The sequence below is a fragment of the Caretta caretta genome, chromosome 16 (assembly GCF_965140235.1).
Source record: "Caretta caretta isolate rCarCar2 chromosome 16, rCarCar1.hap1, whole genome shotgun sequence".
In the NCBI taxonomy this organism is placed as follows: domain Eukaryota; kingdom Metazoa; phylum Chordata; order Testudines; family Cheloniidae; genus Caretta; species Caretta caretta.
The window spans coordinates 22,628,679-22,656,262 of record NC_134221.1 but is presented as its reverse complement, the minus strand read 5'-3'; the positions used below and the strand labels follow the sequence as shown (position 1 = coordinate 22,656,262).

The following is a 27,584-nucleotide window of genomic DNA, read 5'->3' as shown; positions in this document are numbered from 1 at the left end:
TTCAAACACCGACATGCTCACAACACATGTACATGCATCACTGCAGTCTGTTCTTCTAGTCTAGTATTTAAATGCCCCAGAAAGTGACAGAAAAATCTTCCAGACACACCAACAGAGGGATTCACCCATGACACCTTCAGCGCCATCTCACATACTTCTTGAGCTGGGTGGCTGGGGACACTGGTACTGTCATTGACCTGCTGCTCACAGCCAGTGCCTGTGAATCCTTGGTGGTGACTGCACCTGAATGAGCAGGTGCCTCCATTCCTGCAAGGCTCAGATAGGCAGGTGCTCTTGAAGACATCACACAACCAGCTTTCCCAGCCAAAAGGGGCACAGACACAAAGCCCCCAAATGCATTGCAGCAGCTGGCACCATTTCCACAGGGGCTGAGCAAACACTCGTCAATGTCCAGTTCATGGTGTCACCCTCCAAAGCCTGCAAACAGAGCGCGAGAGAGCTCTATTAGGGAGCAGGCGGAATGCAGCCTGTCTCACTAACACAACATGCATAAGACATGTAGCGTTCCACCTGCGGGGAGCCGACAGACCCTGCTGTGACACACAGCGTCTTATTGCAATGGGAAAGCTGGGAGCATTTGCCAGCCAGACCACTACACATGGAACTGCACCACAAGCTGCACTGGGTAGAGATCTGAGGACAGGCACTGGGGGAGTTGCAGATTGACCAGGTTTAGAGCAGCCATTCTTATCATTAACTGTAAGAGCCCATGGTGCAAAGTGCTGCTCCACATCCCCTTTGAGCTTAGTAAAATAATCAGTCACAGCCCTCTGGGCTGTTCGATAATTCCAGGAAGGGAATAGAACAGAAGCCTTCTTGTAGAAGGCTCCATCAAGCAGGGCAATAATGTTTCCTAGCAGCTGCTGCCAGAGGGTTGGTTGTTCCTCCCATCCCGAGACCCAAAACCCCCCTGGAAAACATGGAGAATGCTCCTGCTGCTAAGCTCTCATGCTGCATGTTTTATGCCTAGTGGACAGTATCATTATCCCACATTTACAGATAGGGAAACTGAGGCACAAAGAGAGGCAAGGATTTGTCCAAGAAACCAGCAGCAAAGCTGAGACTAAAAACAAGGTCTCCTAACTCCTAGACCAGTCGACCGTATCTGTCCTAAATTGGGGCGAACAAGCTACCTCTCGGTACTGTGCAGGGCAAGACAATAGTATAAAGGGGCTAGGAACTAGCTGTGCCCATCCACCTAGCAAATCTCTCTCTGCACCTGGGGTTGCAATATAAGAAAGGTCAGATTATGGGATATGCACTGCATGGAGATCGGCTCTTACCTGCTCAGCACCTACACACATCCCCATTAATTCCATCCACACACTGGCCATTGTGGCAGGGGTCTGGCTGGCAATCGTCCATGTTAAACTGACAGCAGGACATGAAAGCCTGGAAAGGAAGAATCAATCATTAGCAGGAGCTATTACTGCTCAGACCTCTTGAAATTAGGGTCACTCAGTTCTCAAGAAACCTCAAGAGAGACATACTCCACTTTGCCCTGCCCTTGGGTGCTCAGGTCACCAAGATAGCAGAAGTCTTTGGGGTTATTATCACTTCCAGGATCACTGAACTGTTTAGATCCTCCTTCTGGAGTCTGGCCAGAGCATGAGTGAGATTCCCGCTGGCTAGCTCCTGTGGCAGTGCGGAGGCATGGCTATAGAAAAGGACCCTGTCTTGCGAAAGGCCACATAAGCCAGTGGCAGAGCCCAGCCTAGAACTATGGCATTCCTAGAATCCAGTCCTGTCCACAGACCACTACACCATGCTGCTTCTCATTACAGTCTGCTCATCACCTGCAAGATAAGCAAGAGAACAACCCTCCAACATTAAAATGACAATTTCCAGGCAGCAACTAGGTAATTTGAGTCTGACATGCGCGTTCCACGTCTGAGCTCAGCACTGCCCAAATCAGCATGCAGGGAAATAATAGGGACCTTTATGAAGAGGACTTTTTACGGTGCAAGATATGAAGCAGGATGATGAGAGACCCCTTAAATTTTCTGTACTATTCATTCAAATCGCAGGACTAGAACTTATGCCAAAAGGGGAAGGCTTTATTCTAATAGATACTCAACATTCAGCTATAGCAGGGGTAGGCAAACTTTTTGGCCCGAGGGCCACATCAGGGAATTGAAATTGTATGGTGGGCCGTGAATGTACACAAAATTGGGGTTGAGGTATGGGAGGGGGTGCGGGCTCTGGTTGGGGGTGCAGGCTCTGGGGTGGGGCTGGGATGAGGAGTTTGGGGTGTAGCAGGGTGCTCTGGACTGAGACCGAGGGGTTCAGAGGGCAGGAGGGGGATCAGGGCTGGGGAATAGGTGCAGGTTCTGGCTAGGGGTGCAGGCTCTGGGGTGGGGCTGGGGATAAGAGGTTTGGGGTGCAGGAGGATGCTCCAGGCTGAGATCGAAGGGTTTGGAGAGCAGGATCAGGGATGGGGCAGGGGGTCGGGGCATGGGGAGATGCTCAGGGGTGCAGGCTCCGAGAGGCGCTTACCTCAAGTGGCTCTCGGAAGCAGTGGCATATCCCTTTCCGGCTCCTACATGGAGGCGGCTCTGCACACTGCCCCATCCACAGACACCACCCTGCAGCTCCCATTGGAGCACCGGAGGCAGCCATTGGAGCACATAGGAGCCAGAGCAGGGTCATGCCACAGCTTCCGGGAGCCACGTGGCATGGACCTGACCCTGCACCCTGGCCAGAGCGGGGCCAAGCCACATGGTGCGGCCCCTAACCCCGCTCCCCAGCAGGAACTTGCAGGGTGGCTTAAAACGGCTCATGGGCCGGATCTGGCCTGCAGTTTGCCCACCCCGAACAATAGCCAGCTGCTGAGTGACTTCCTTATTCCTTAGGCTCCCTCTAGTGCTCACCCCATCCTCTGGCCAGGTTGAGTTAATGGGAAAGGGCTCACTTCTGTTCATTATGGAGAGGAATTCTCTGCTCAGCTCTCTCTACAAAGTTCTTCTGTTGGACTGAAAAAGGAGCACCCATTTCTGGACACACTGAATAGAATCGGGGCTTGGTCTACACTGGGTACTTATATCATGCTACAGCATGGGTTAACTACCATGATGGTAGATGTGACTCAGCTCTCATGGTAGTCGAGGACTGTCATGTTTGAAAAAGTGCCATCAGGTCAGCATTAACCCAGGAGTAAACCATGACCAGTGGGCACTGGTTTTAAAACACAACAGTCCTGATCTACATGGAGTGTTTAACACTGTATCAGTTAATACACAAGATGGGCTAATATGCAGCTTCAGAGTTCTACAAGGTGAACTCATCTTTCACATGCAAGTGCAGTCCACAGAGACCCCGGGTATGGTATACTATCTCAGTGCGAGCAGAGTATGACCCAAGTCCCAGGGCACCTTCCCCCTTAAATAAGCACAAGTGCTGCTGCAATCCACTCCGTTTTATGAAAATTGGGCATAGCCCCTGTGCAGACTGACACCAACTATGAGCTACCAGTAAATGCACTGCCGGGGAAAGAGAAGTAGGTACATAGTCCACAGTCAAAAGCATCTGCAAATAGAGCCAAGCCACATGCGCCTGTTCTGCTTTCACACCGCCTGCACTGTTATTCTGAGACACAGAGCAATGGAGGAGGGGACTGACACGCCTTGCAAAAGGTGAACCTGCTATCAGTGGCCACTGGGGAAAAGGATGACAGCGCATCCAATAGGCCTGCTGGGACTGAGGGCTTGTTTAGGGTCACATTGGGCCTAAGCTAATGAAGCTTGCACAGGTCAGGCCATCTGCTTCCTTCATTATAATAATCAAAAAGCCTTAATCCAGCACCTGCCTTGGAGGATATCTGAAGTTAATTTTTCATTCTGGATAGAAATGGTACTGGGCTTTGCCAGCACAAACAGCAGCCCATCTCTGTCTGGGTCCCCAGGGTACACAAACCCCAGATGGGGAATTAAACAGCTTAGTCCAATTAAAGGACTTTAATATAAGTCAGTTAAGGCACTGATTTGTTAGGCTTGGTTACATTTCCATAGGAGGAAAACAACTGGGAGGATCTGTTATCTAAAGCATAAGCTCCAAGTCCTTAGTCATCCTTGCTAAAATCCTCCCTGAACTGGTCATAGTTTGTGCCACCTCCACATTGCTGCTGCAGCCCAGCTCCAGCATAATCTGCTCTTTACCATAGTATTAAAATTAGAGCCAAGGACACAGCTGCTTTCCTCTGTGTAACACTAATTACGGAAGACTTAAATCCAGTATAACAGCAAAGCCCCTATTCCCAGCAGGCAGGAAACTCCCAGAGCCAGAGATGCGGGCCAGGAAAATGGGCAGTTAGGATTAAATGGAGGGGTGAGGGTGGTACTAAGTATCCTCTCTGTGTTTTCATTCTCCACGTAGCACATTCCCCCAAAGAACTCAAAGAGCTGCACTCACAGACTTTCACCAAGCAAACAAATACCCAAACCTTCCCAACCCCAGACCATTGTAATACTCAGCACTTGCCATTCAAAGAGCAGTACAAGTCTACACCAAACCCCATTACCTCCTGACAGGTAGCGCAGCATTACCGTATTACAGATGGGTAAACTGAGGCACACAGTGATGATGTGACCCTCCTAATGTCACAGAAGGATATGGTCTCAGAGCTGTGATTAGAATTTGGGAGTTCCTAGCCACACCTGCATTAAAGGAGAGAGCCTCACTCTCCTGAGAAAGGACTCATGATTGAATATAAATTCTATTCACCGCAAACAAACAATACGGCCACAAGAGAGCAGTCACCTTGGAGACAACTTTGATTTGTTTCTGATTTTTGTCCCCTGAGAATCTCAAACCCCTTTGACCCCAAGTTCACCTAGCACCCAGATCCTTCCCCCTCTGGATTTGTCAGGCACCAGCAAGGGACATTCAGCACATCCCCTCAGTTGCAAAAGGACTTGGAATTAGGGCAGATGAGCCAGTTCTGACAAAGAATGAACCACCTTGAGCTTCCACTCAAAGCCAGCATGAGAAATTTAACTCCCTAAGCCCTTCTGCTTCCAACCACAGCAGGGACATGCCAAAATACTACAAAGGCAGCTGGAGTTTTAGAATTTCCAGCCTGACCTGTAGCAGCAGCGCCAGAAATCTCACCGGAAAGTCCCTTCTGGAGAGAGCTCCAGCTCAGTTTTGAAGATGCTCAAATAAGGTTTAATATGTGGAAAGTTTGGGGCTTTCCAGGATCATATCTTAGGAGAGTTGCACAGCATGAGTGAACAGTGGACAAGTATTATATCCCCAGGACATCCCTGAAGAATGCAGAACCATCATTTTTCTAACTGGCCACCAGATGTCCCCTTTACACTACCCAAATCCAACCAACCAGACATAGTTTCTGGCAGAGAGTTGCAAAGAAAGTCAGGCTTTTGCAACACCCCCTGATTTAATTTAACAGACTCAGTCCATTGCAACCAGCCAGCACCAGGCACTATCTAAGGTCCCCTTCCTGCAATCCTCACTCTCCATAAGCCAAGCAACAATTTTGCCTGTTTGAGGACTGAAGGTTCAGAGAAACTGCTAAAATCTGGCAGACCATACCAAGCTCTGATTTTGGACACTCTGACGAAGCCTCAGTGCACTCTCCAGGTATATTCAGCATTCTAATTCCCCATCACTGCTGATTAGCACTATTAGTGTATAAACCCATGCAGTCTCCTCCCTGGACCTGACACATCCTGTGATTGCAGAATACCTGGTGCGTGACACCAGTCACTCCCACAGGATGACACAGAGGTCTGAATCAATGGGTCAGAGGGAGCAGGCAGATTGGACTCTCATAACTTAGCAAGCCGATGGAGAGATGGGCTGGAGAGGCAGAGCTCAGATCCAACTTTCCCAGAGCACAAAAGGTGTTTGATTTCATACAGGGCTCTAGCGTTTAGGGATAATCAGGGCAAGACAGTTCCACATTGTGCTTTTTTTAGCATTAGCCTGAGGAGTAAGAGTTGCCTGGAATTCATCTGTGGCTGAAGGTCAAAGCTTGATGCAGTGTACATAGTCTCACATAGCCAGTGGGTTTGCAGTCTACCTCTCCCCAGAATTGCACCAATGCCTGGAAAAGGACAGCTATCAAGTGCCATCTTGTGGTGAGAAACTATAGTTGTCTTGGATTGCAGCAGCTACAGGACTCAAGAGAGCATAACCACAAGGGATGGTTCATTCTTGTCAATTGGTTAATACAATAGGCTGCTTCTGTGAAAGTCTGCATTAACGGAGATGCTGGGGACACTGCTGATGCTGTGACAGTAAGACCACAAGCATCAAGAAATCAGACCTCAAAGCAAAACTTCCCCTGATCAAATCCTCTTTCTTATGGCAAATCCCAAAAAGAGACATGGCCTCCGTGAAGGTCGAGCATGACCCATATCGATCTCTGGCTAGATCCTTAAGGTAGTCTGGTGGTATATTCAGTATATATCCATCAGTGGCAATCATGTCGCATAAGTTTTTGGAGCCACATGTTCTTCCTCAGCACCAGGGTTTCACTTCATCCTCATGATGTAAATGCAACAAACCCAGAGGGCTTCCTCTGATCAAACAGCACCAGAAAAATCAGGGAACAATCCCACACTGGCCCATGGGGGTCAGGGAGTAGTGGGGGATAGACTAGAGAGAACACAAATGAACCAGAGACAGTTACCCACTAGTTAGAGATAACCTGGCCTTCCTGGCACCAGTGATCTCCACCAACTATGTGTACAATGTGCAGAATCCAATAAAATACTTCATTCACCAGAACAGAGAGTATATGACCTTTAACAAGGGATCCATCTATTTTTAGCTCTCATGAGTGTACAGCACCTGCCCTAGTTGAGCACATGCTGCTGCAATCCTGTGGGGCAGCTTGCAACCTCTGCACAGCACAGAGGAGATGGAGCCACTCTCCTGCTGACAGGTTTCAGAGTAGCAGCCGTGTTAGTCTGTATTCGCAAAAAGAACAGGAGTACTTGTGGCACCTTAGAGACTAACAAATTTATTTGAGCATAAGCTTTCGTGAGCTACAGCTCACTTCATCGGATGCTGCTGAGTTATCCCTGAGGGGAGTTACAGAAACCAGCCCCTAACTACACAGGTGCCTCTTGGCCTACACGCAACCCCACTGAAGTACTCCAGGCTGTTTCTAAACCCCTCTGATCCTCTTCCACTGCATACAGCCACTTCACCAGAGGCAAATCCTTCTAAGAGGCCCCTATGGGGAGACAGGATAGTGTAAACGTTGATTGGCTAATGGGGAGTAGCTAGAAGGGGGTGGGGAGAAGAAGAGTCTCCTCAATAAAGAGTTAACAGGAAGCAAGAGACATCTGTCATGTTGCCTTGGTCTAAGAGGATATCTTGGAGTTGGGTTTATTATGGGAATTTGAGTGACTGTTTATTTGGCAAGATTGCTCTGAAACGCTCATAAAATTTTCCTTCTTTTTCCATGGGACTACCATCACTGAAAAGATGCCACTCAGAGCCACTAGAGGGCACTGCTGGGTAATTTTCTGATCCACCAGCCAAGAAGTGTGGCCCTTCAAACTGGCATGAATCACATAGGTGCCTGGTGCACACATCAGGCTTCATGGGAGAAGCTAAACAATCAGCATGGAGGAAACACTAAGCCACGACCGATAGGAGCCCTGCAGTTAGAGATGAATTACAGGTGCTGTACTCTGAAGCGTGGCTGGCAAATGCCCTGCAAATGTAATGCTCTGCAGATGCTCAACCCTCAGGGGGCAACTGAGGGTTCTACCCCAGCCAGAACTGAAGAACAAATGCATTGAACTGGGGCCCGTGAGCAAGAGCTGTCAAAGTGTATCCTGCAGACAACATACAGCCCTCAAAGTTCTACCACATGTGGCCCGTGGCTGTCTGCATCTTTGCCAAAGAGATGAGGCTTATGGGGTCTACATGTCCCAGCATATATTGCTCCATTTTCTTCTGCAGTCTCCACAGGCCTCTCTTGTACTAAAAGTGAGGGGAAGGGCTGCTGTCTGCAGTAAGTGGGGCCTCTGGCTCATGGTATATTGATGACATTAAGCAAATTTGGACATATTCCCCCAGCAAGTTCAGCAAGGTGGGTCATGGTAGGGGCACATAGGGACCGGGGTCTTTTCCTGTTTCTGGAGTCTCTCTTATTTTCTAAATGCTCCAGGACACATTTCCAGTACTCTGGTTCCAGAGGGTCACTTCACCCAGCTGAGTTCCATCCCTCCTGTGCACAAGGACACTGTCAGCTGTTGCTCATGCAGCTGGCTCACATGAATCAGAGAGTCTCCCAGGACAGCAGGACCTGTCAATATAAGCAAGCCCTCACCCACTTCTAGAAAGAGAGGAAAGCATTCAATGCACTAGTGACCACATGCAGACACAGCATAGAAAGCGGTGTATTGGAACCAGGCTGTTAGAAATGCACTGATGCAGTCAATGGTTTGAGAACAAGGTACACACAGAACACTCCTACTCCATGGTGAGGCAGGCCATTAAGCTGCACACTGGATGGAGATTGTTACTTGAGGTAACTCATTTTCCACACTGAACTTCTCACATCCCCACTGCTTTGGGTAAATGACAATCTTATGGACCCTTCAAGGCCACGTCTGGAAAAGCCAGTTCCAGATCTCCCCATTTCCCTACCTGCCCAACACAAGCAACATCCAGATGGCTGTGGCTTCTCTTTTTTTCTCCTCCTACCAAAGAATGATCACAAATGCTGAGATGGAGAGCAGCTCCTAAGCCCTCACAGCTAACTCACTAACTGGTTAAATTTCCAAAGGGCTTGCAACAAAAACCACCAGCACCTGTGTTCATGAAAACTGGAGCGTTGGGCCCATATGACACCTTGAACAGTAGTTTAACTCTGGGAAGTGACCAGGAGCACAGAGCCCACTGCCTAACGGATGGAAAAGGATAAGACCAAAGCTCTTGCAATGCTTCTTAAATTTAAAACACTTCAATGGCAATACTCTTCATCTGCTTATTCCTAGAGCCCTGCAAATCCGTGGCTACAGATGCAGATATCCACGGGCCATTTTTGCCAATCGTGGATTGGATGTGGATACAAATTTTGTATCTGCACATGTCTCTACTTATTCTTCCTCTGATCTCTTCCTCTCAAGTAAAGCACAAGAAGCAAGGCAAGCAAACCACACTCAAATGCTACGACAGTGCTTCTAATTTCAGAATCCACTAACCCCAACATCGGTTACCGCACTGTCCTCAGCAGTTCACAGTTGCACTGGTGCAACCAATGTAGAGAAGTTCTGCACTCACCTTTCTCTGCTGAAACATGCTGCTCCATTACAAGAGGAGGTAGGATGGAGAGCTCAGTGCTGTGAAAGGGACCTTTTTGTCTCCAGCTCCCACAGGAGAATCCAGCCCAGGCTGGTAGTGGCCAGAAGTTAATAACGTGATGGCTATTTGATGGCCCCTATATGCAGTGAACTGGTAGGTGCTCTAAGGTAGTTAATTTCTTATCAGAAAGTCTCAGAGATTTGGGTCTATAATTTTGGACACTATTTTAATACATGTAACTAAATCCTGGATGCCCCCTCAAAAATCAGACACCTAGGGCCATCAGGACTTTTCAGAGGCTGCTGGGCACCATACAGCTTGTTTCCAGGACTACACTAATACAAGTCCTTGCAGTCTAGGAATGATGTGCCCAAGAACTGTTAGGAATGGAATCAGGAGAGGCAGAGGTTATATGACAAAGACTGTGGGATATTTGCATAACATTTTTCCACAGGGAGATTATCCCTAACTATACCATGCCCAATGCTGAAAGTTTAGGGTTTGTAGCCTCATATCCTCCCAATTCCATCACACTCTGTACTTGGGTTTGGCCTTTTTATTTCATATCCTAGATTCCCCACTCCTGGGAGAAAGATGGTACGGCTCCCCTCTAATTAGCTAACTTTACTCCTCCAACTAGGATGATTCCAAGTTGCTCTGGAAGCAATGTGATAATTCAGCATCTTTTCTGCTTATTGATGAAATAGCATCTCATGCTGCCCTGGCGCCAGTGTTATATCGCAATGTTTGCTGCTTCCCTTGTTTGTTTGTTTCCCCATTTCAGCTTGGCCTGTTCAGCCATGGTCTCTCTCATTGCACCAGTAGCCTGCATTCAAGCTCAAGCCCTTCAACAGCCCCTTCCATTCTTTTTCTTAATTTTTTGCAGATTGCCAGTTCCACCCCCTATATAATTTAAGGCATTACCCTTCATCTCTCTTGGCCCAGAGGTTACCGGAGCCATTTTAAATTAGATACTCATCTGGACTCATCCCAAAACCTCCCGAGGATATCTGTGATGAGGGGGAAGGTGGTGCTGCTGCTCCAGTGCAAGCGAATGCCTCTCTCATAACTACAGCCACTCACCAACTTTTAATAGCTGCAACTCACGTGGAGAGCCATCATCATCTAGGTCCTCCAGAGTAAGTTTTTCTTGCCCTTGAGGTCTTCCTCCTGGCCCAGTGGGCGCTGCTTGTTCTGATCAGGGGGAGGGAAGGAGCTGCACAAAGAAAGAAGGTGTTGCAGCGTCACATGCATTCCATCGTTATGGAGTGCAGTGGGTAACACAAAACTGACTTGGGCTTGCTTAGATGACTCTCCAGGCTTGCCTCTCACTGCAGACCCCATTCTTAGCCTGATTCCCCCTAGCTCTGCACAAAGATTCTCGGACAGGAAGTAGGAAGGATGAACACAGCCTGAAAGCCAGGGCAGGGGACATGTGTCTGCAGGCAGCATGACCCTGCAAGATGATGCACTGTATGTCTCTGGGCAACATGAATAAAGGCCATGGAAGTGCCAAGGGCTGGGGAATGAGAGATTTTACCCAAGATGACAGATATTCCCCTATTTTAGTAGGGCTCATTTTCATTAATTTAAACATTACTGAATGCATCATTCCAGAATCAAACGCTGCTGGCTCAAAGCCTAATGACATCCAGCTATTTCCATAAACGCGTTTATCCATCATGATGCAAAGAAGGGACAATGGCACAGGAATGGCTCCACACACAAATGCATCTTGAGGTTTCATTTTCAGAGGCTTGCCAGCTAATTTCTTCCAGTGCTGAGACCTATTCACCAGCTGGAGAAGCTGCCCATGTATCTCTTGTAACATGGACCATCAAAATGGGTCATGGATTTCAGATCTACCTCTAAATGTCCAAGCTAGCAATCCCGTTGATGGAGTCAGAGTGGGAAAGGCAAGCAAACATTTCCTAATAAGGCTACTTTGGAGCAGGGACTATAGCGTTAGATGTAACTGTGCTCCGCAGAGCTCCAACTCTCATCTCCAATTCAACTTCTACCTCTCCTCCAGATGCCATATGATACTGATCTTGCCTTGCTTACATGTGCAGGAGTTGCTATCTCCAGCCTCACTTGGGAGACAGAAGCTGGGAGCTTGGTGGGGCAGGGGGGTCACTGTGGCATAGACTGCCAGACAGGCAGAAGCATTTAATGTCATCGTGACGTTTATCGCTGGGGACTCCATCCAAATACTGTCCATTTGTCATACCACATAGGACACCTAAGAGGAGGCAAATATCCGAACGTCAGCACTGCCTAGACACAAGAGATTTCAAGCTTGCTGCCGAGGTCTTCACACAGGGTTTCATATAAGTGTAAATGCAACAGAATTTACCTTCAATTAGAACCTAGTTAACAAATCCATTGGTGATCCAGGCACCATAATGGAATCCAGTTCCCTCTCCTAGAGCTTTGCTGGCACTGCAGGGATCATTGGAGTAATTAGAAAGAACAGACTTTTGTCACTGAAGCCAACAAATGGGACGAATTACACTCACTGAGTATATAATACTGGATGTAGTAATACCCTGGCTTTTCAGCATGGAGCTGCCTAGTGCTTGCACATCTTTGAATAAAGAGTATTATGAAAGTGTTAAGCATTAGCTGATCAAAACAAGCCTGCTGGAAAAAAAATCACCCCTAAAGAGACCAGTTAAACCCGTTTAAAAAAAATCAAAAGTTTTTGCATCAACTGAAAGTTCAAGTATTATTTCTAGGTTCATAGGCACTGCACCAACTCAATTTCATTTGCCAGCTCTCTGTTTTCAGTTCATTATTTGTATGGCAATGGTCTCTCAAGGCTCTTAACTAGGAATGGGCCCTGCTCCATCAGGCAGTATATAGCTATACAGTCCCTGCTCCAAACAGGTCTCAGTCTAGGTTATGACAATGGTAGGAACAAACAGAGGTCTGGGGAGAGAAGAGCAGGAGATAGTGGCAGGAAAGTGATAACATTATTGAATATTAAGCAGAGGTCTCAGTTCACCTACTTTCTTGCAATAATAAACTGTGTGGTGACAGCAAGGCACCCAATTCAGGAGTCTATGTTTGGGAGCATTTCCCAACTCCATGCTAGCTGAAGATGGATCAGAGATTAGCTGCTGGACTTGAGACCTCAAAAACCTCCATGACAGTATTACCAGTTAGCTCGGACTTCATTCTACAGGTTTGTCAAGAATCTTATCCAATGCATCGTCCCTTGAAGCATGTGACTACACACTGAAAAGAACCAGGAATGGCCACTGCGGGGACCCCTATGAAATGAACAGTCAGAGTTTTTGCCCACTTTATTCTGTTTTTGGCTCCCCCAATGCTAGCTGATCAGCTAGATCATGGTGACTGGGGCAGGGAAGGGGTAGACTGAGACCCCCTTGGGGCTGCAGCGTCGATCTCTGCCCGAATGGCAGCTCTAGGCCCTTCTTCTCTTACCGTAAATGTTCTGAAGGCAAAAATAAAGCTGCTGTTGAGCTGCTCTTCCCAGTAGTCCAGCTGTTGGGAGCTGGTATTGAGCCACAATACAAGCCCCTGTGAACCATTAGCTCTGGTAACTGGCCTGCTCAATGATGCACAGTTGACTGGTGGGAGTTCATCAATGCATCTGAACCAAAGTCAACTTGATGGCTCTGGAATATCAAGCTGCTGCATCAGGCTGAATGAAGTCCCATTTTATGCCTGACTTAGAACCAACAGGCCCTGCTATGATATTTTACCCACAGCTTATCCCACTGCATGAGTTCAGCAAGGTTCTCTTCACGAGAGGTTAACTTGTGCCAGGCAAAGAGACAGAAGTGCACAGTTAAAGTCTGCTACAGATCCCATTCATTGCTATACATGTGCATCACAGGGCTGAATGCAATGCTAAGGGCTTAACAGCACAATTGCTCTTTTTAAACAGGTCCTCAGTTGCTCATGCCCTAGCTGGAATCCAATCCAATCCTGCTTTTTTATGGTTTCAGAGGCATTCAGTAATGTTTAAATTCATGAAAATGAGCCCCACTGAAAATAAGGAACACCAGCTCTTTGAGGAAGTTTGGAAAAGGAAATGAACACTAAGCAAATCTGCATGCTGCCCACCCTGACAGAGAAGTATTGGAGGCTGCGCATGGGCCCGGGTGCCAGGAACTGCAGATTTGTAATCCAGCTGCTGCTAACAGCTCACCCTGTTGCCTTGCCCAGTCAGACTCTCTCTGTGTTGACATCCCAATCTGCAAAGTAAAGATAAACTTGGAAGGGTCCCCAAACCCATTTGAGAGGGTTGGAGCTAGCTTTGGACTTCCTCTCTCTAAGGGCTGAAGATCCCAAATAAAGAGCTAAGACGTTTAAAATTGGATCCATATTGTGCTGTTCTGATTTAGCCTAGACCCACCTCACAGGGTTAATTCCCAAGCGTCAGTGCAGCACCTGGAAGCTGCAGAGTGCTACTTATTAACAACTACATAGGCCTTGTCTCCAAGAGGACAAAAGTGAATTTTTAACCCCGCCAGGTTTTATTTCAACCAGCCAACCTGGGTTAAATCTACAACTGCCTTTTCTTCACTAGGATCCTAATGTGGGTTCACTCAACAGAAGTTAAAAATAAACTTCATTCCCCTAGTGAGGACACAGCCACATGGGTCTCAGGGTCTTTCCACAGCACCATTTTCCCAGGCGTCTGATAAAAGTCTATAGTACTCCGAACCTTACGGCCTTGGTACCTTCATATGACTTTACCCAAATCTATGCACTTTTAGCAACTCTGCCAAATCAGGCCAAAATAGCCCTGTAGGATTTTGCAAACTTATACAATTTGGGACAATATAAACAATAATCCAATAAAAGTGAAGCATCTAAAGTAACTATGTCAAATCCAGCCCATTTATGCTCCTGGGATAGAGTTTTCATTGTACAGTAGCTCTGTCAATGAGCACTGCAAATCACAGACCAGCTTTCATCCAGACCACACCACACGATCCATTGTCTACAGCCAAAAAATACAACCGCATTTGCTCCAACCCCTCAGACAGAGACAAACACCTACAAGATCTCTATCAAGCATTCTTACAACTACAATACCCACCTACTGAAGTAAAGAAACAGATTGACAGAGCCAGAAGAGTACCCAGAAGTTACCTACTACAGGTCAGGCCCAACAAAGAAAATAACAGAACACCACTAGCCATCACCTTCAGCCCCCAACTAAAACCCCTCCAACGCATCATCAAGGATCTACAACCTCTATCCTGAAGGACGACACATCACACTCACAGATCTTGGGAGACAGGCCAGTCCTTGCTTACAGACAGCCCCCCAACCTGAAGCAAATACTCACCAGCAACCACACAACAGAACCACTAACCCAGGAACCTATCCTTGCAACAAAGCCCATTGCCAACTGTGTCCACATATCTATTCAGGGGACACCATCATAGGGCCTAATCACATCAGCCACACTATCAGAGGCTCGTTCACCTGCACATCTACCAATGTGATATATGCCATCATGTGCCAGCAATGCCCCTCTGCCATGTACATTGGTCAAACTGGACAGTCTCTACGTAAAAGAATAAATGGACACAAATCAGACGTCAAGAATTATAACATTCAAAAACCAGTTGGAGAACACTTCAATCTCTTTGGTCACTCGATTACAGACCTAAAAGTGGCAATTCTTCAACAAAAAAACTTCAAAAACACACCCCAACGAGAGACTGATGAATTGGAATTAATTTGCAGACTGGATACAATTAATTTAGACTTGAATGAGGACTGGGAGTGGATGGGTCATTACACAAAGTAAAACTATTTCCCCATGTTTATTCCCCCCGCTGTTCCTCAGACATTCTTGTCAACTGCTGGAAATGGCCCACCTCGATTATCGCTACAAAAGATTTTTTCCCCCCTCGCTCTCCTGCTGGTAATAGCTCACCTTACCTGATCACTCTTGTTACAGCGTGTATGGTTTCACTCCATTCCCTTGATCATTGTTTCATGTTCTCTGTGTATATAAATCTCCACACTGTATTTTCCACTGAATGCATCCGATGAAGTGAGCTGTAGCTCACGAAAGCTTATGCTCAAATAAATTGGTTAGTCTCTAAGGTGCCATAAGTCCTCCTTTTCTTTTTGCGGATACAGACTAACACAGCTGCTACTCTGAGACCTGGAGTGATTCCCAATGCTGATGGTCAACTGAATTCAATATGAAGGCAGAGTTGCCTTTGTGGCTCCCTCTTGAGACATTAATAGGATCGGGGAGTAAAATGCCAACAAGATATTAGCATAGTTTATCTTCCCAAACATCAGTTATTATCTGGACAGAAGGCAGCTAGTTCAAAAAACCAATGACAAGTTGAGCCCTGCACCAAATGGATAGATTCCTAACAAAATAGCTGTTCTCATGCCTTTACTCAAAGCAAAGTCCTACTGAACATCAGAAAGAGCAGCTGGCTCCACTCAAAATACTTTAAATCAGGCTAACTGCGGGGTGAGTTGGGGAAATGGGTCTGTCTACATCTATCAGTGCAGACTCTACAAGGATATTCCCAGCATCTTCTCTTCCTGGGCCTGGGAATTAAGCAGAAACCTCCTTGAATTCTTGGCTCCTTAAATTGATTACATATGTAAGGTGCATATGACTTTAGATACTTCTTCATATGTCTGCAGTTAACACTAGGCAGCCTACCAGGAAACATGCCTCTGAATGATTGACCCTACACTGCCCATTGGGCAGAGGCTTTCTGGAGAGCAGGCGAGTATTTGAGTTAGAAGTGGAAGAAAACAAATAAACCCAAATATTTGGAGAAAGCAAGGAAAAAGAAAAATGTCACTCTTCATAGCCTGTAACAACTCTCTCTCTCTCTGGGTAACAGGTTGGTTCCACAAGACATAGCTGGGTGGTGACTCCCCATTTTAAGCAGGTTTAGCAGTTCTATATGGCTGTCTTCACACTTCACATCTCCTTCTCTAGACCCACCAGCCACTTCCCCTCTGCCTAATTCTGATAAAAATCTATCAAGTGGGTACCTTGCATCCTGCCACCAAAGAGAAAAACACAAACAAAACATATCTTAAGGATTAGAAGGTGTGTTTCTAACAGAGATGCTGTGTACTGAAGTGATGTTTGGATAGAGCCTCTCTGAGTCATCACAATAGTAAGGCAATTCAAGAGAAAGAAATTAATACAACTTTTGCAAGACCCAGCACTGACCTGCAAGCATTAGGAACTGATCCTGTTTTAGCATGGCATCTTTTATCACCCCTCCCATACGCAGTCTTGTTGCTTGCATATCACCAGTTAGATCCTTGTGGTGAGCATTACAGACTCTCTGCTTACAGTACACATGCAGCTGTAGTTTATCTCTTGACAAACTTTCTCACACTCCTGCTTCCACCTGCTGGCTCTCTCTACCTCCAACTGGATCTCGCTTAAGCATTTAGACAAGAGCCAGCTTCTTAAAGATGTACACACACACAAACAGTCCTGCTGTACTCCTATATATTTGCATAGTACAAAAATCCAAATATAGGAGAACCTTTGACAATACACAAACCTAATAATGCTCTCAAAAAAACAGTGCCATACATTAGTTACCTGAGCATTACACTAAACATGGCTAATTACCACCTTGTGCTGTACCCCTTGTATGTCTTTTAGGCTTCAATCTTGCAAACATTTCCATTCCTCCATGCTGACCTTTGTGCAGGCCCAAGGATCTGTCTGCTGGATTCCAGCTGCAGGACTGTGGCATTAGATTGTAAGCACTATAGGGGCAGGGGCTGTTTCTTCTTTCCCATTTGGAAAAAGCCTAGCCTTGTTAGTGCCAGATAATTAATAAGCATAAATAATTGAATAGAGCCACATAGGGAAGTCTAATATCACTAAGACTTAGTTACTTGTACCAACACTTTAACCAGGACATTGTGCTGCATAATCATAGTTAACATTGAAACTACATTTTATCAGAATAAGTTAACAAAATGCATTTTGTGAAGTAGTATGGTAATTTTTTAAAATTATATTTGTTTTCTTGTTCACTAATTTGTAAACTTTGGTAACTGGCAATGGGTCAGGCAGTCACGACATTCTGCGTTTCCATTGCACAGTCTGTAGCTCTCCAAGAACTTTGTAAAAGTGAGAAAGTAGCATTATCTCCATTTGGCAGATGGAGAAACTGAGGCACAGGGAGATGATGTGACTTGCTCAAGGTTGCACAGCAAGTCAGTGGCAGAGCAGGGAAGTACCCATCTCTGCTGTCTCCCAATCTATCTGCAACTGACTGTGTTACAGACCGCAGCAAGTCTTCCGCCCTATGCAACTATTACATCTGCATTGCTGCTAGGTCAGGGTCTTATTTCATAGGGACATAGGACTAGAAGAGATCTCCTAGCTCATTAGGTCTTATCTCCTGTTATCATAGGCAACCTCATCATATAATCCCATTCATAAATTTACCAAGCTCCATTTTAAAACTCATTAGCTTGCTTGCCCCCACAACTCCCAATGGGAAGCTGTTCCAGAACCTCACTTCTCTGATGGTTAGAAATCTTCTCATTTCCAACCTAAATTTATTCAGGGTACCCATTTGCCAATATTGTCCTTTAGCTTCAACAGCTCTTCTCCCTCCCTTGTGTTTACCCCTCACCCCCCTGTATTTATAGAGAGCAATCGTATCTCCTCTCAGCCTCTATTTTGCTAGGTTAAACAAATCTCCCCTGGTAAAATAAAAGGAGTACTTGTGGCACCTTAGAGACTAACCAATTTATTTGAGCATGAGCTTTCGTGAGCTACAGCTCACTTCATCGGATGCATACCGTGGAAACTGAAACCTGGTAAAATAGGCTCTCCATTCCCTTGATCATTCTAGCAGCCCTTCTTTGCACCTTTCCAATTTGAATTGATCTTTCTTGAACATAGGTGACCAGAATTGTACACAGTATTCCAGATAAGATCTTACCAGTGTCTTGTACAGTGGCATTAATACTTCCCTATCCTTACTGGGAACATCATGCCTGACACATCCTAGGATTGCATCTGCCTTTTTCAGAACTGTATACCATTGATGGCACATAGTCATCCTGCAATTGACTAACACACCCAGTATTTCTCCTTTATCATTTCCAAATGATGAGCCCCAGATAGTAGCAGAAATTTTTATCAGTCCCTAAATTTCATCCAATTTCTACTACTCCAGTGCTCAAGGTCATCCAATTATTCCTGTCTAATATTCCGGTCCCCTCTGTATTAACAATGCCTCTAACTTTGTGTCATCAGCAAATTTCATTAGCAGACCCCTATTTTTTGTGCCAAGGTCATTAATAAAATTAAATAAGATTGGTCCCAAAAATGATCCTTGAGGAACTCTGCTAGTAACCTCCCTCCAGCCTAACTGTTCTCATTTTAGCACAGTCTGTTTCAATCTGTCATGCAGAATAAGGAGTTCAGGCAACACAATGCTTAATCATTGTAACTATAGCCACTTGCAAACCCTTCTTTCTCTTACTTTAACAGAGAATGATTCTTATTAGATGGATGTGTTATAAAGTGCATTGTCCCTAGTTATGGAGGAATCAGTACTAGAAACACATGGGAACACAAGATCTACCATAATTCTCATTTAAACAGTGTCACAGTCCCAATCCTTGCTCCAGCAAGACAATAAGAAATGGTCAGGTGCAGAATACACTGTGAAAGGTGCTTTTCATAGGAGACAGAGGTATGCAGAAAGGGTATGTGCACATGCATCTGTGCACTGCTAATGGGAACGTAGATCAGATTTGTTTCAAGTGTTTAAGAGTTAATTGAGCAGTTTGGATTAAAAAACATAAGCTTCCTCCTGAACTGCTAACTGCTGTAAATTCTATTCCCAATGCACATTCACAGGTGCATGCGGCCACAGAACATTACAAAGATGAGGGGCGAGAGAACTGTCCAAAAGAAAAATTCTAGATCTCAGAGGCTCATCTCCTTCCAGGGTTCAAGTAGGAAGAGAAGGAATTAAAATCAATTAGTAAAAATAATTGCAAAACTAAATTTAAAAGATAGGGGGATTAACTTGGTCTGAATGTTAAATGGGTATATATATGGCAGCATGAGAAGCTGGGTATTCATCAGGCACTGGAGTTAAAAGTTACTGATGGATATTGATTTGTTTACTCAGGAGTAAACTTCATTTGGAGAAAACAATTAACTTTAATGCCAAATACACTAGCTCTGCATACATCTCATAATGAATCATATGTATATTTTCCCCCTGCATGTCTATTATTATGGCCTGTGCCAGAATGGAACAATTTTCTCACAGTTCTTTCCACTCAGGCCTAGTAGAGTAAATTGCTCACAAGGGATTAATGGGAACCTGCCTAAATCCCGTAGAACTAATGGAGCCTCTAAGGAAGGCGGAGGAATAAGAAATGTATCGCTTTCCTACATGAGGAATCCACAGACAACTCTCTCCTTGCCATGAGCAGAGTCAGGCTAGTTCCCAAAATGCAACTCACCAAGCATAGAAGCCCCAGGATGTTCTATCCTCTGCAAGGAGTATTAAAGCCAATTGTCCCCTATGTAACTAGCTAACAGTGTGAGACAATTAATCACTGACACAAACGTCGGATATTCCATTTAGCAGAGAGCAGAGCAGTGATCTCTCTCTAAAGCATTACAATACAAAGAATGCATCAGTCATTAGCACACCCTTGTGGAGTCCCAGTGTCAGGCCAGAACAGGGTTCCAACTATTCAGGGTCCAGAACAAAATTTTCTTTGGGGCACACTGATATTTGGACAAGAATGCACATCAGACAGCTGCCCCTGCAGCAAAACCCAATGCTGCCAGGTCCAATTCATTCATTCCTGCTTAGCTAAAATGCAGCTTCATGGGCTGAAAAAAAGCTCCTGTACCTCTCTCCTCCTCAGACACACAGAGAAAGAAAGCTGGAGGTAGCACACCATGAAGGAGTTGTTTCCGTGGAGCCATTAGTCCTATTCAGTGATTACACTGTCAGCTCAAGGAGAGGAGTTATTGTACAAACGAACGAGAGAGATGTGGAATCCATAGTGTCAGCCAGGTGTCAGGTGCCAGATCCACAGAACCCAGCAAGGACAAAACAGTTATGTATTAATAGTGGCGGGATGTTGGGAATTTTGAACAGATGTTAATAGGCTGATCTCATACCACTTGCACAGCCACAGAACGCTAATGCTTCCAAGTATCAAAGTCATATCGATCCCCAAGAAGTGCACAGTGAGAACTGATTGCTCTAGAGACCAGGGAAACCTTCTCGGAAAAGAGAAAATCTATTTGACCGAGAGTATATCTAGTTGCTGGGATTCATATATGTCTAAAATGCTGTAAACCATTGAAACAGGAGTCCAGAAAATAAAGGAAACATGGGAAAGATAAATGCACCTTTATTTTAAAGGGACATTCTCAGGTACAATACCTGAACTTGAAGTCTTTGGCAGTGGAGAGAATGGTTTTACAAAACTCATTAAGAGAGAGTTTGTCTGGATTTAAAACTTTCCCTTGGGGTGTTTGTGCCTGGTCATTGCAAGAAAACTAAGGAGTCATACTGCAGTAGACCCCAGAGTTATGAACTCCTGGGGAATGAAGGTTGTTCATAACCCTGCAATGTTCATAACTCTGAATAAAATGGCAGGTTTCAGAGTAACAGCCGTGTTAGTCTGTATCCGCAAAAAGAAAAGGAGTACTTGTGGCACCTTAGAGACTAACCAATTTATTTGAGCATAAGCTTTCGTGAGCTACAGCTATGGTTCTTTCAAACATTTACAACTGAACATTGATGAATACAGCTTTGAAACTTTACCATGCAGAAGAAAAATTTTGCTTTTAACTATCTTAATTTAAATGAAACAAGCACAGAAATAGTTTCCTTACCTTGTCTCATCTTTATTTAAACTTTCCCTTTATTTTTTTAGTCATTTACCTTTAACACAGTACTGTACTGCATTTGCTTTTTTGTTTTGGTTTGGTTTTTTTGTGTCTCTCCTGCTGCCTGATTGCATACTTTCGGTTCCAAATGAGGTGTGTGGTTGACTGGTCAATTCGTAACTCTGAGGTTCTACTGTGGACCAAAACAGGAAAATTGACTAATATGTTTCAGAGGAACAGCCGTGTTAGTCTGTATTCACAAAAAGAAAAGGAGTACTTGTGGCACCTTAGAGACTAACCAATTTATTTGAGCTTGAGCTTTCGTGAGCTAGCTCAGCTGTAGCTCACGAAAGCTCATGCTCAAATATATTGGTTAGTCTCTAAGGTGCCACAAGTACTCCTTTTCTTTTTGTGACTAATATGTGTTCACTATCCTAGCGGAGTGAAACGCAAAGAGTATAGAGTTAGCACCAACGGTGCAAAGGGACTGCAAACTCTTTTCAAACTAAATTCAAATGGGGAATCTTTCTACTTTAATCCCCTCAGCTGATATTAATAATGCAGGTCAGGGCTTTTAAACAAAAGAAAAAAGAAAACTCATTGCTAACCTACAGTTTCCCTTTAAAGCATGAGACATTTGAAGGTTTCTGTTGAACAAGGGCTGCAAACCCCATGCAGCTGGGAAACACATTTGTTTCCTTTGCTTTGGTATCTGGTTTGCTCAGAACTATACACTATGTTAAAGGTAAAATGCTAACCACCACTCTGTACGAGGGGGCCAAAACATGCAATGCTAAACTGTTAAACTGCTAAACCCACTGCTCAATTGTTTTCAACAGACATGGAGGGCATTCAGCACCTCACAGGAGAGGCTTAGCACCTTGCAGGATCAGACTCAAGGAAAACAAGGCTCCAAGTTACCAGGTTGCTCAAGGGTGTTATTACTTCTTTACAAGCTATAACTTAGCTCCTCCAGGCTTTCCTAAAAGACTAGCAGAAAGATCTCTCTAAAGTTCATTCTCATGGATTCAAAGATCAAGAGGATTTCAGAATCCTGAAAAGTCTGGTAAATTTCATATTTTGTCCTTGACTGATTCAGTAGGATTTCAAGCAAATCAGTGGCAGAGCTGAGAACAAAACCCAGGTGTCCTGAGTCCCAAGTCTAATCACAAGACCACACTCCTGCAACAAGCTGTGAATGAAACTCAGGGTGTTTTTATTCCCCTGCTCCAACCAACATTCCCCCTTTATCAGTATTTATTACCATGGTTGTTACTGGTATTATTGAGCCAGCTCTGGATTTTACAGTTTCCATATCACTCTCCTAATTATGCTACTTTAGAGGGTCACACAGATAGAAGAGTTGTCACATCTTGTCATGGATCAGGAGTCTCTCTGGGCACACCTGCTGCACGTGTCGTGGCTAACCTGTGGGATTGGAAGCTGTGCCATAGGCAGCAGGGTCATAACTACAATACCTTGCATCAAAAAATAAAAAGAAATCTTGAATCTGTCCCAAATGCCCCCATCCTGCAACCCACTACAGCACTAACACAGGGTACAGAACCCTCAGTGAATAATGCTGATGTCCAGTGAATAATGCTGAATGCATCCTAGGCAAGACATTGTACAAGCTGAAATAGAAACCCACAAAGAATAAGAAATGAGAGCTATGAAAACAAGAGAAGCTCCCACTCCCTGCAAGCCAAGACATTTGGGGGTCTGTTCTCTGCTTCTGCACATGGATGAAGGGTGGAACAGACCTTGAAGAAATGCACCTTCAGTAAACATTCCCTGGATTTAACATCCACAAGATTTGCTCTTTTGCTGTGTCCTCACACAGGGACTCATTCTGCTCCTTCTGAAGTCAATGAGGAAACTTTGAGCACGCAGCAGCCTCATCGCTCACTGAACTCAGTGAAAGCTGTTCAGCACCTCATAAGACCAAACCCCTAAATATCTGTCTGCACTTCCTCCCTTAGATGTTTCCTCTTTACACTCCCTCAAGTGCACTTCTGATGGCCACTCCAAAAAGAGCTGTGATCAAGAGATTCAGGAGATATAGCTGTAATGAATTTCCCAGCCCAGTTCAGTTTTCTGTCACTTTCACAAATATTCAGGATATCAACAAGAAATATCCCTCCACCTGAAGAAAAATAAAACCAGTGGAAAATATTAAATTGTTTTCCTTTTACAACTTGTTGCCATGCCCAAGATATGCTAACGTCTCTTGTAAATAGCCTGTCTTCACCTGTAGCTTTCTACAGAAATAAATGCTTAGCATCTGCTTTGAGTCAGACACAAGAAGCCGCTGACATGACAGCTCTCCAGATAACATGCCTATAGTAGAACCACACTCAGGGTCTGGCTATCCTGGCGGCCTTGCTATTTCCCCAGATTGCAACCTCCTAACAATAGCATCGTTATTTGAGGCTTACAAGAGCATACGTATCTGTTTGCAGGAATCTGGGATGGAGCTCTCTGCACTGAGGTTAACAGAGATTCTTCAAGCAAGTTACAGTGACCCTTTTGTCCATGTAAACAAATCAATATACATCAAAATGGGCAAACAGCATTTTAAAAGTGAAGAGACAGATCCTCAGCTGGTATAAATCAGCACATCTCCACTGAAGTCAATAGAGCTATGTTTCTTTACACCCACTGAGGATCTGGCCCTAAGACTTCTTGTAGGGAAAGAAAATGGCAGCTGTGGTAATTTTGGAAGCAGCATCTCAAGTCAGAATCTTTCATGCCCTTTGAGTTTCCAGTTCAAACAAGTCAAAAAATTCAAAATAAAACTCAAACAATAGCACCAAGTTTCTCAAGGTTTTCACCTAATGCTATGAATCAGCCCCAAATTCATCCATAGCCTGTTGTCAAGCTTGCAAAGCTGGAACTGGTTTGGGGCTCATAATGAAAACCAGAAATATTTTGCTTCATTTACTGACATTTTGCATGGTCAGCTCCAGTTGCATTCAAATGACGCCATAGAAGGAAAGCAGGATCCACTCGTGGCAGTCACAGAGTCATTCCATGAGCAGGATACTTCAGTCAAAGTGGTGGGAACAGAATGGAATACTGTATTAGAGGAAGAAACAGCAACATGTCTGACTATGGGTTCTGTGAAAGACTACTGGAGACAGTAGGGCACCTGAAGGAAATTGGGAGCCATTCATGATGAGGGAACGGGCTGCAGAAACATCTTCCGAAAAAGTTGCAAAGATTGCATTTAACGTACATCCTGCTAAAGGTCAATTAAGAACAGGGAGGCATGCTGCAGAGGAAATACAGAGAGACATCATTCCTAGAGCAAAGGGCTTAAAAATATAAACAAACAGGTAAAAAGCAGGACTGGGAGCTCCACAGGCAGCAGCATTAAATTTAAAGATTTTGAATTTGTTCAGAGAAGAACAAGGAGAAAGGAGGAGGGGAGTTAGGGGATCAAGAACACCATAGCAGAGCATTCTCACAGATCCTTTGCTGACATCTTTGCAGAAAAGGAAGGAGGTGGTAGGGATTCAGGCCACACTCTATAGATGGCAACAGAAATGGGACCACGTTATAAAATCTTTATTTATACTGGAGAGAACTTACAGTAGTCCCGTGATGGAAAACTTGCCCACCTTGGTAAGCATTTGTGTGGGCAGCCTCACTGGCATCAAATGAGAGCAAGCGCACACCAGGGTGACTAAAGGTTCCACAACCCAGCTCATGGTGTTAAAAATACCTGGCACTCTTGCAACAGACAGAACATTAGGCCCACTTAACCGTTTCACTGCTAATACACAGGCAAAATTCACCATCAGTGTTGCACCCCTCAGATCTGTCCCTCTCAAGTTGAGACCAGGGGCAGGTTAGCATAGATCTGTGGATAAGAAGAGGACTTTGCCTCCAGACTCTTTAGTCTCACCATCTCCAGCATCTGGCACTTTTCACACACAAGGAATTTGCACAAAACAAGTAAAAATAAACATTTAAGAGCAAGGAGAGGGGAAAGATTCTTAATCTGCATATTTGCATGAGACTACCCAGCAGCCTTTTACAGCCCAGCTGTTCCCTAATTGTGCTGGGGCCTGAAGCCTGGGGAAGCATTTGGTGGTTTGGACATTTCTTGCCAGCTCACAGAGATCTTTATCATTTGGTTTCCCAGACAGAATAATGGGAAGTTTTCCTCCTTCCTGGCTTTTATTGGGTTATCCAATATCTTGTCATGCCATAAACACAAGCAGCAATTCATGAAGAAATGTGACTGCACAGCATATCGGAAAAGAAATCCATTTACTCATTCAAACCAGAGCTGTCAATGAATTCATCCTGGTACCTGAGAATTAGGCAGTGGTTCCATTGGTGCCTGAATAGCACCACTCCACTAATTGCTGCTTGTGGAGGAAGGGAAGGAGCAGAAATTCTCTGTGACTTTTGTCTCAGTCAGCTGGCTCTGTATTGGCAGCTCTCAGTCATCAGAACCATTATGATAGATAGTGCAGCTGCACTTTCAGCAGGGACCATGTGCAGATGTATTTTGTGGTTTTAGGATGGGTGTTTTTCCTTTTTTTTTTTTAAAAAGGGTAATAAAATCCAAAATACCATTCTACATTCAAGCACGTTCTGTACCTTCAAAGAATAGGAAAAACTAGTCACTGTGCTTTTTATTTATTATTCAATTCCTAATGATTGCCCAAGTCACTCTCAAACTGTGGTCTGCAGAACACTAAGGCCCTCATAGTCAGTTATGGCCAGGCTCCGCTCTGCCACTTTGGCAGCATAAAGAAGCTTTAAAGTAGGCAGAAATAGCTCTCTGAGAATCCCTTCTATGCAGGCAGGGCCGGCTCCAGGCACTAGCGTTCCAAGCAGGTGCTTGGGGTGGCAGTTAGAAAGGGGCGGCAGTTCCTCTGACCATGGCAGCAATTCAGCGGCAGCTTCTCTGTTCCGCCCGCCGCAGCGGCAAACCAGAGGCAGCTTCTCCCCTTTGCCGGCTGCGGCGGCAGTTTTTTTCACTGCTTGGGACAGCAAAAACTGTAGAGCTGGCCCTGTATGCAGGGCCCTGACTCCTCCTCCATCCCCCACGTGCACCAGCCCTGCTGCCAGCCCCCACTACAAGGGACGTGGCTAGAATACTCTGCATTATATCTGTTCTTCCCAGGGCTCATAGGGGACCATGAGAAGCAGAGCATGAGTCAGAGCAGTCAAGAGGCCTCTCTAATTTCCACTATGGACTGGGCAGGTCCCTGCAGGGTCCCGCACATAGGGAGTGTATGTAGCATTCCTGGGTGGTCTCGGAGCTTATGTCTTAGTGGTGAAGCACCTTTTGGTCTCCAGCACTAAACAGGTACAAGTGAAGAAAGAATATATAGGGTTGGAGATGGAGGAGGCGCTAACCAGGCAAAAGTAGGTTTGTGACTTAATACAACATTGGTTGGTCAAGCACCAACATCTATCAGTATTTTGGGATAGAACACAGTATGAGCGCCATTTCCATAAAGCTGAACTCATTAAAGGTGACCAAAACAATTACTTTGTGAACATTTATTTTGAAAGCTGAGAATAAATGAAAAATTTCAAATCAAAACCATTATTTCAAAAATTTTAAATGGCAAAACAAATGCAGGGCCAACTCTGCTGCTAAGCCCACAGAGCGTGAGGAGAAATAGAGCCACAGCTGGAACATGTAAGATTTGGCAGAAAATTATAAATGGTTACTTTGCTATAAGCAGATGGTGGAAAAATGCTGCATGCAAAGAACGGTGACAAATGGCATTTTCCCCTTCTAGTTAAACAAAGAAGCGCAGAGTATAGTTATATACACACACCAGGAGGCCAGGCCAGGGCATCAGCTCACATAACTAGTATGCTCAACACCTAAAGGTCAGCTACATCCCATGTACAGTCAGAGGTTCCTGGGATCTGCACAGGTGCTCACATCCAAATTGGGACCAAAGCCCTCAGCAGCAAGAAAGTTTGTGCATGGGGAAGTGAGTCGCTGCATATCCTAGTTAACAAGAGTGGTTGGAAAACTATCCATGAGGGTATTCTGCAGCTTGGCTAGGTGGAGATATACTGGTCTGGGGGGCAGGATGAATCAAAGTGAGAGAAAATAATAAGAGGTAATCTCCCTGGATACCAATGGAAGCCAAGACTGTTGCACCTCTGTGAAGCAACCAACTGTGCAAGCAGCAAAGATCACTAATTTGTAAGAGTATGCCGCAGTCAGGAGAACATTTAGGGCATCATCTAAAGCCCACTGAAGTCAATGGAAAGACTCCCAAATTGGCTACCAGGGGCTTTGGACCATAGAGAAGGTAAACAAATGCTCAGGAGTTTGATCCCTTCACATTCCAGCAAATGGAGAGGCACATGCCATAGTGAGGGGATTCATGCTATAAGCCAAGGG

At 45.1% G+C, this 27,584-nt stretch overlaps 1 protein-coding gene across 6 annotated transcripts in view; it reads right to left on the bottom strand.

The window, feature by feature from the left end:
* Positions 1 to 27,584, bottom strand: part of CRB2 (crumbs cell polarity complex component 2) — a 140,600-nt gene that overhangs the window by 69,261 nt on the left and 43,755 nt on the right. Inside the window, exons 1-4 of one of the 6 annotated variants that reach the window (XM_075120359.1) lie at positions 16,514 to 16,688; positions 10,390 to 10,522; positions 1,305 to 1,413; positions 244 to 438 (exon numbers count right to left, since the gene is read on the bottom strand). In XM_075120359.1, coding sequence (XP_074976460.1) covers positions 244 to 304 — 61 coding nt within the window. In that variant the 5' untranslated portion in view covers positions 305 to 438; positions 1,305 to 1,413; positions 10,390 to 10,522; positions 16,514 to 16,688. Of the gene's footprint in view, positions 1 to 109; positions 439 to 1,304; positions 1,414 to 10,389; positions 10,523 to 16,513; positions 16,689 to 27,584 lie in introns of those variants that run through there. The other 5 variants (XM_075120360.1, XM_075120362.1, XM_075120357.1 and 2 more) reach the window with 5 other exon arrangements.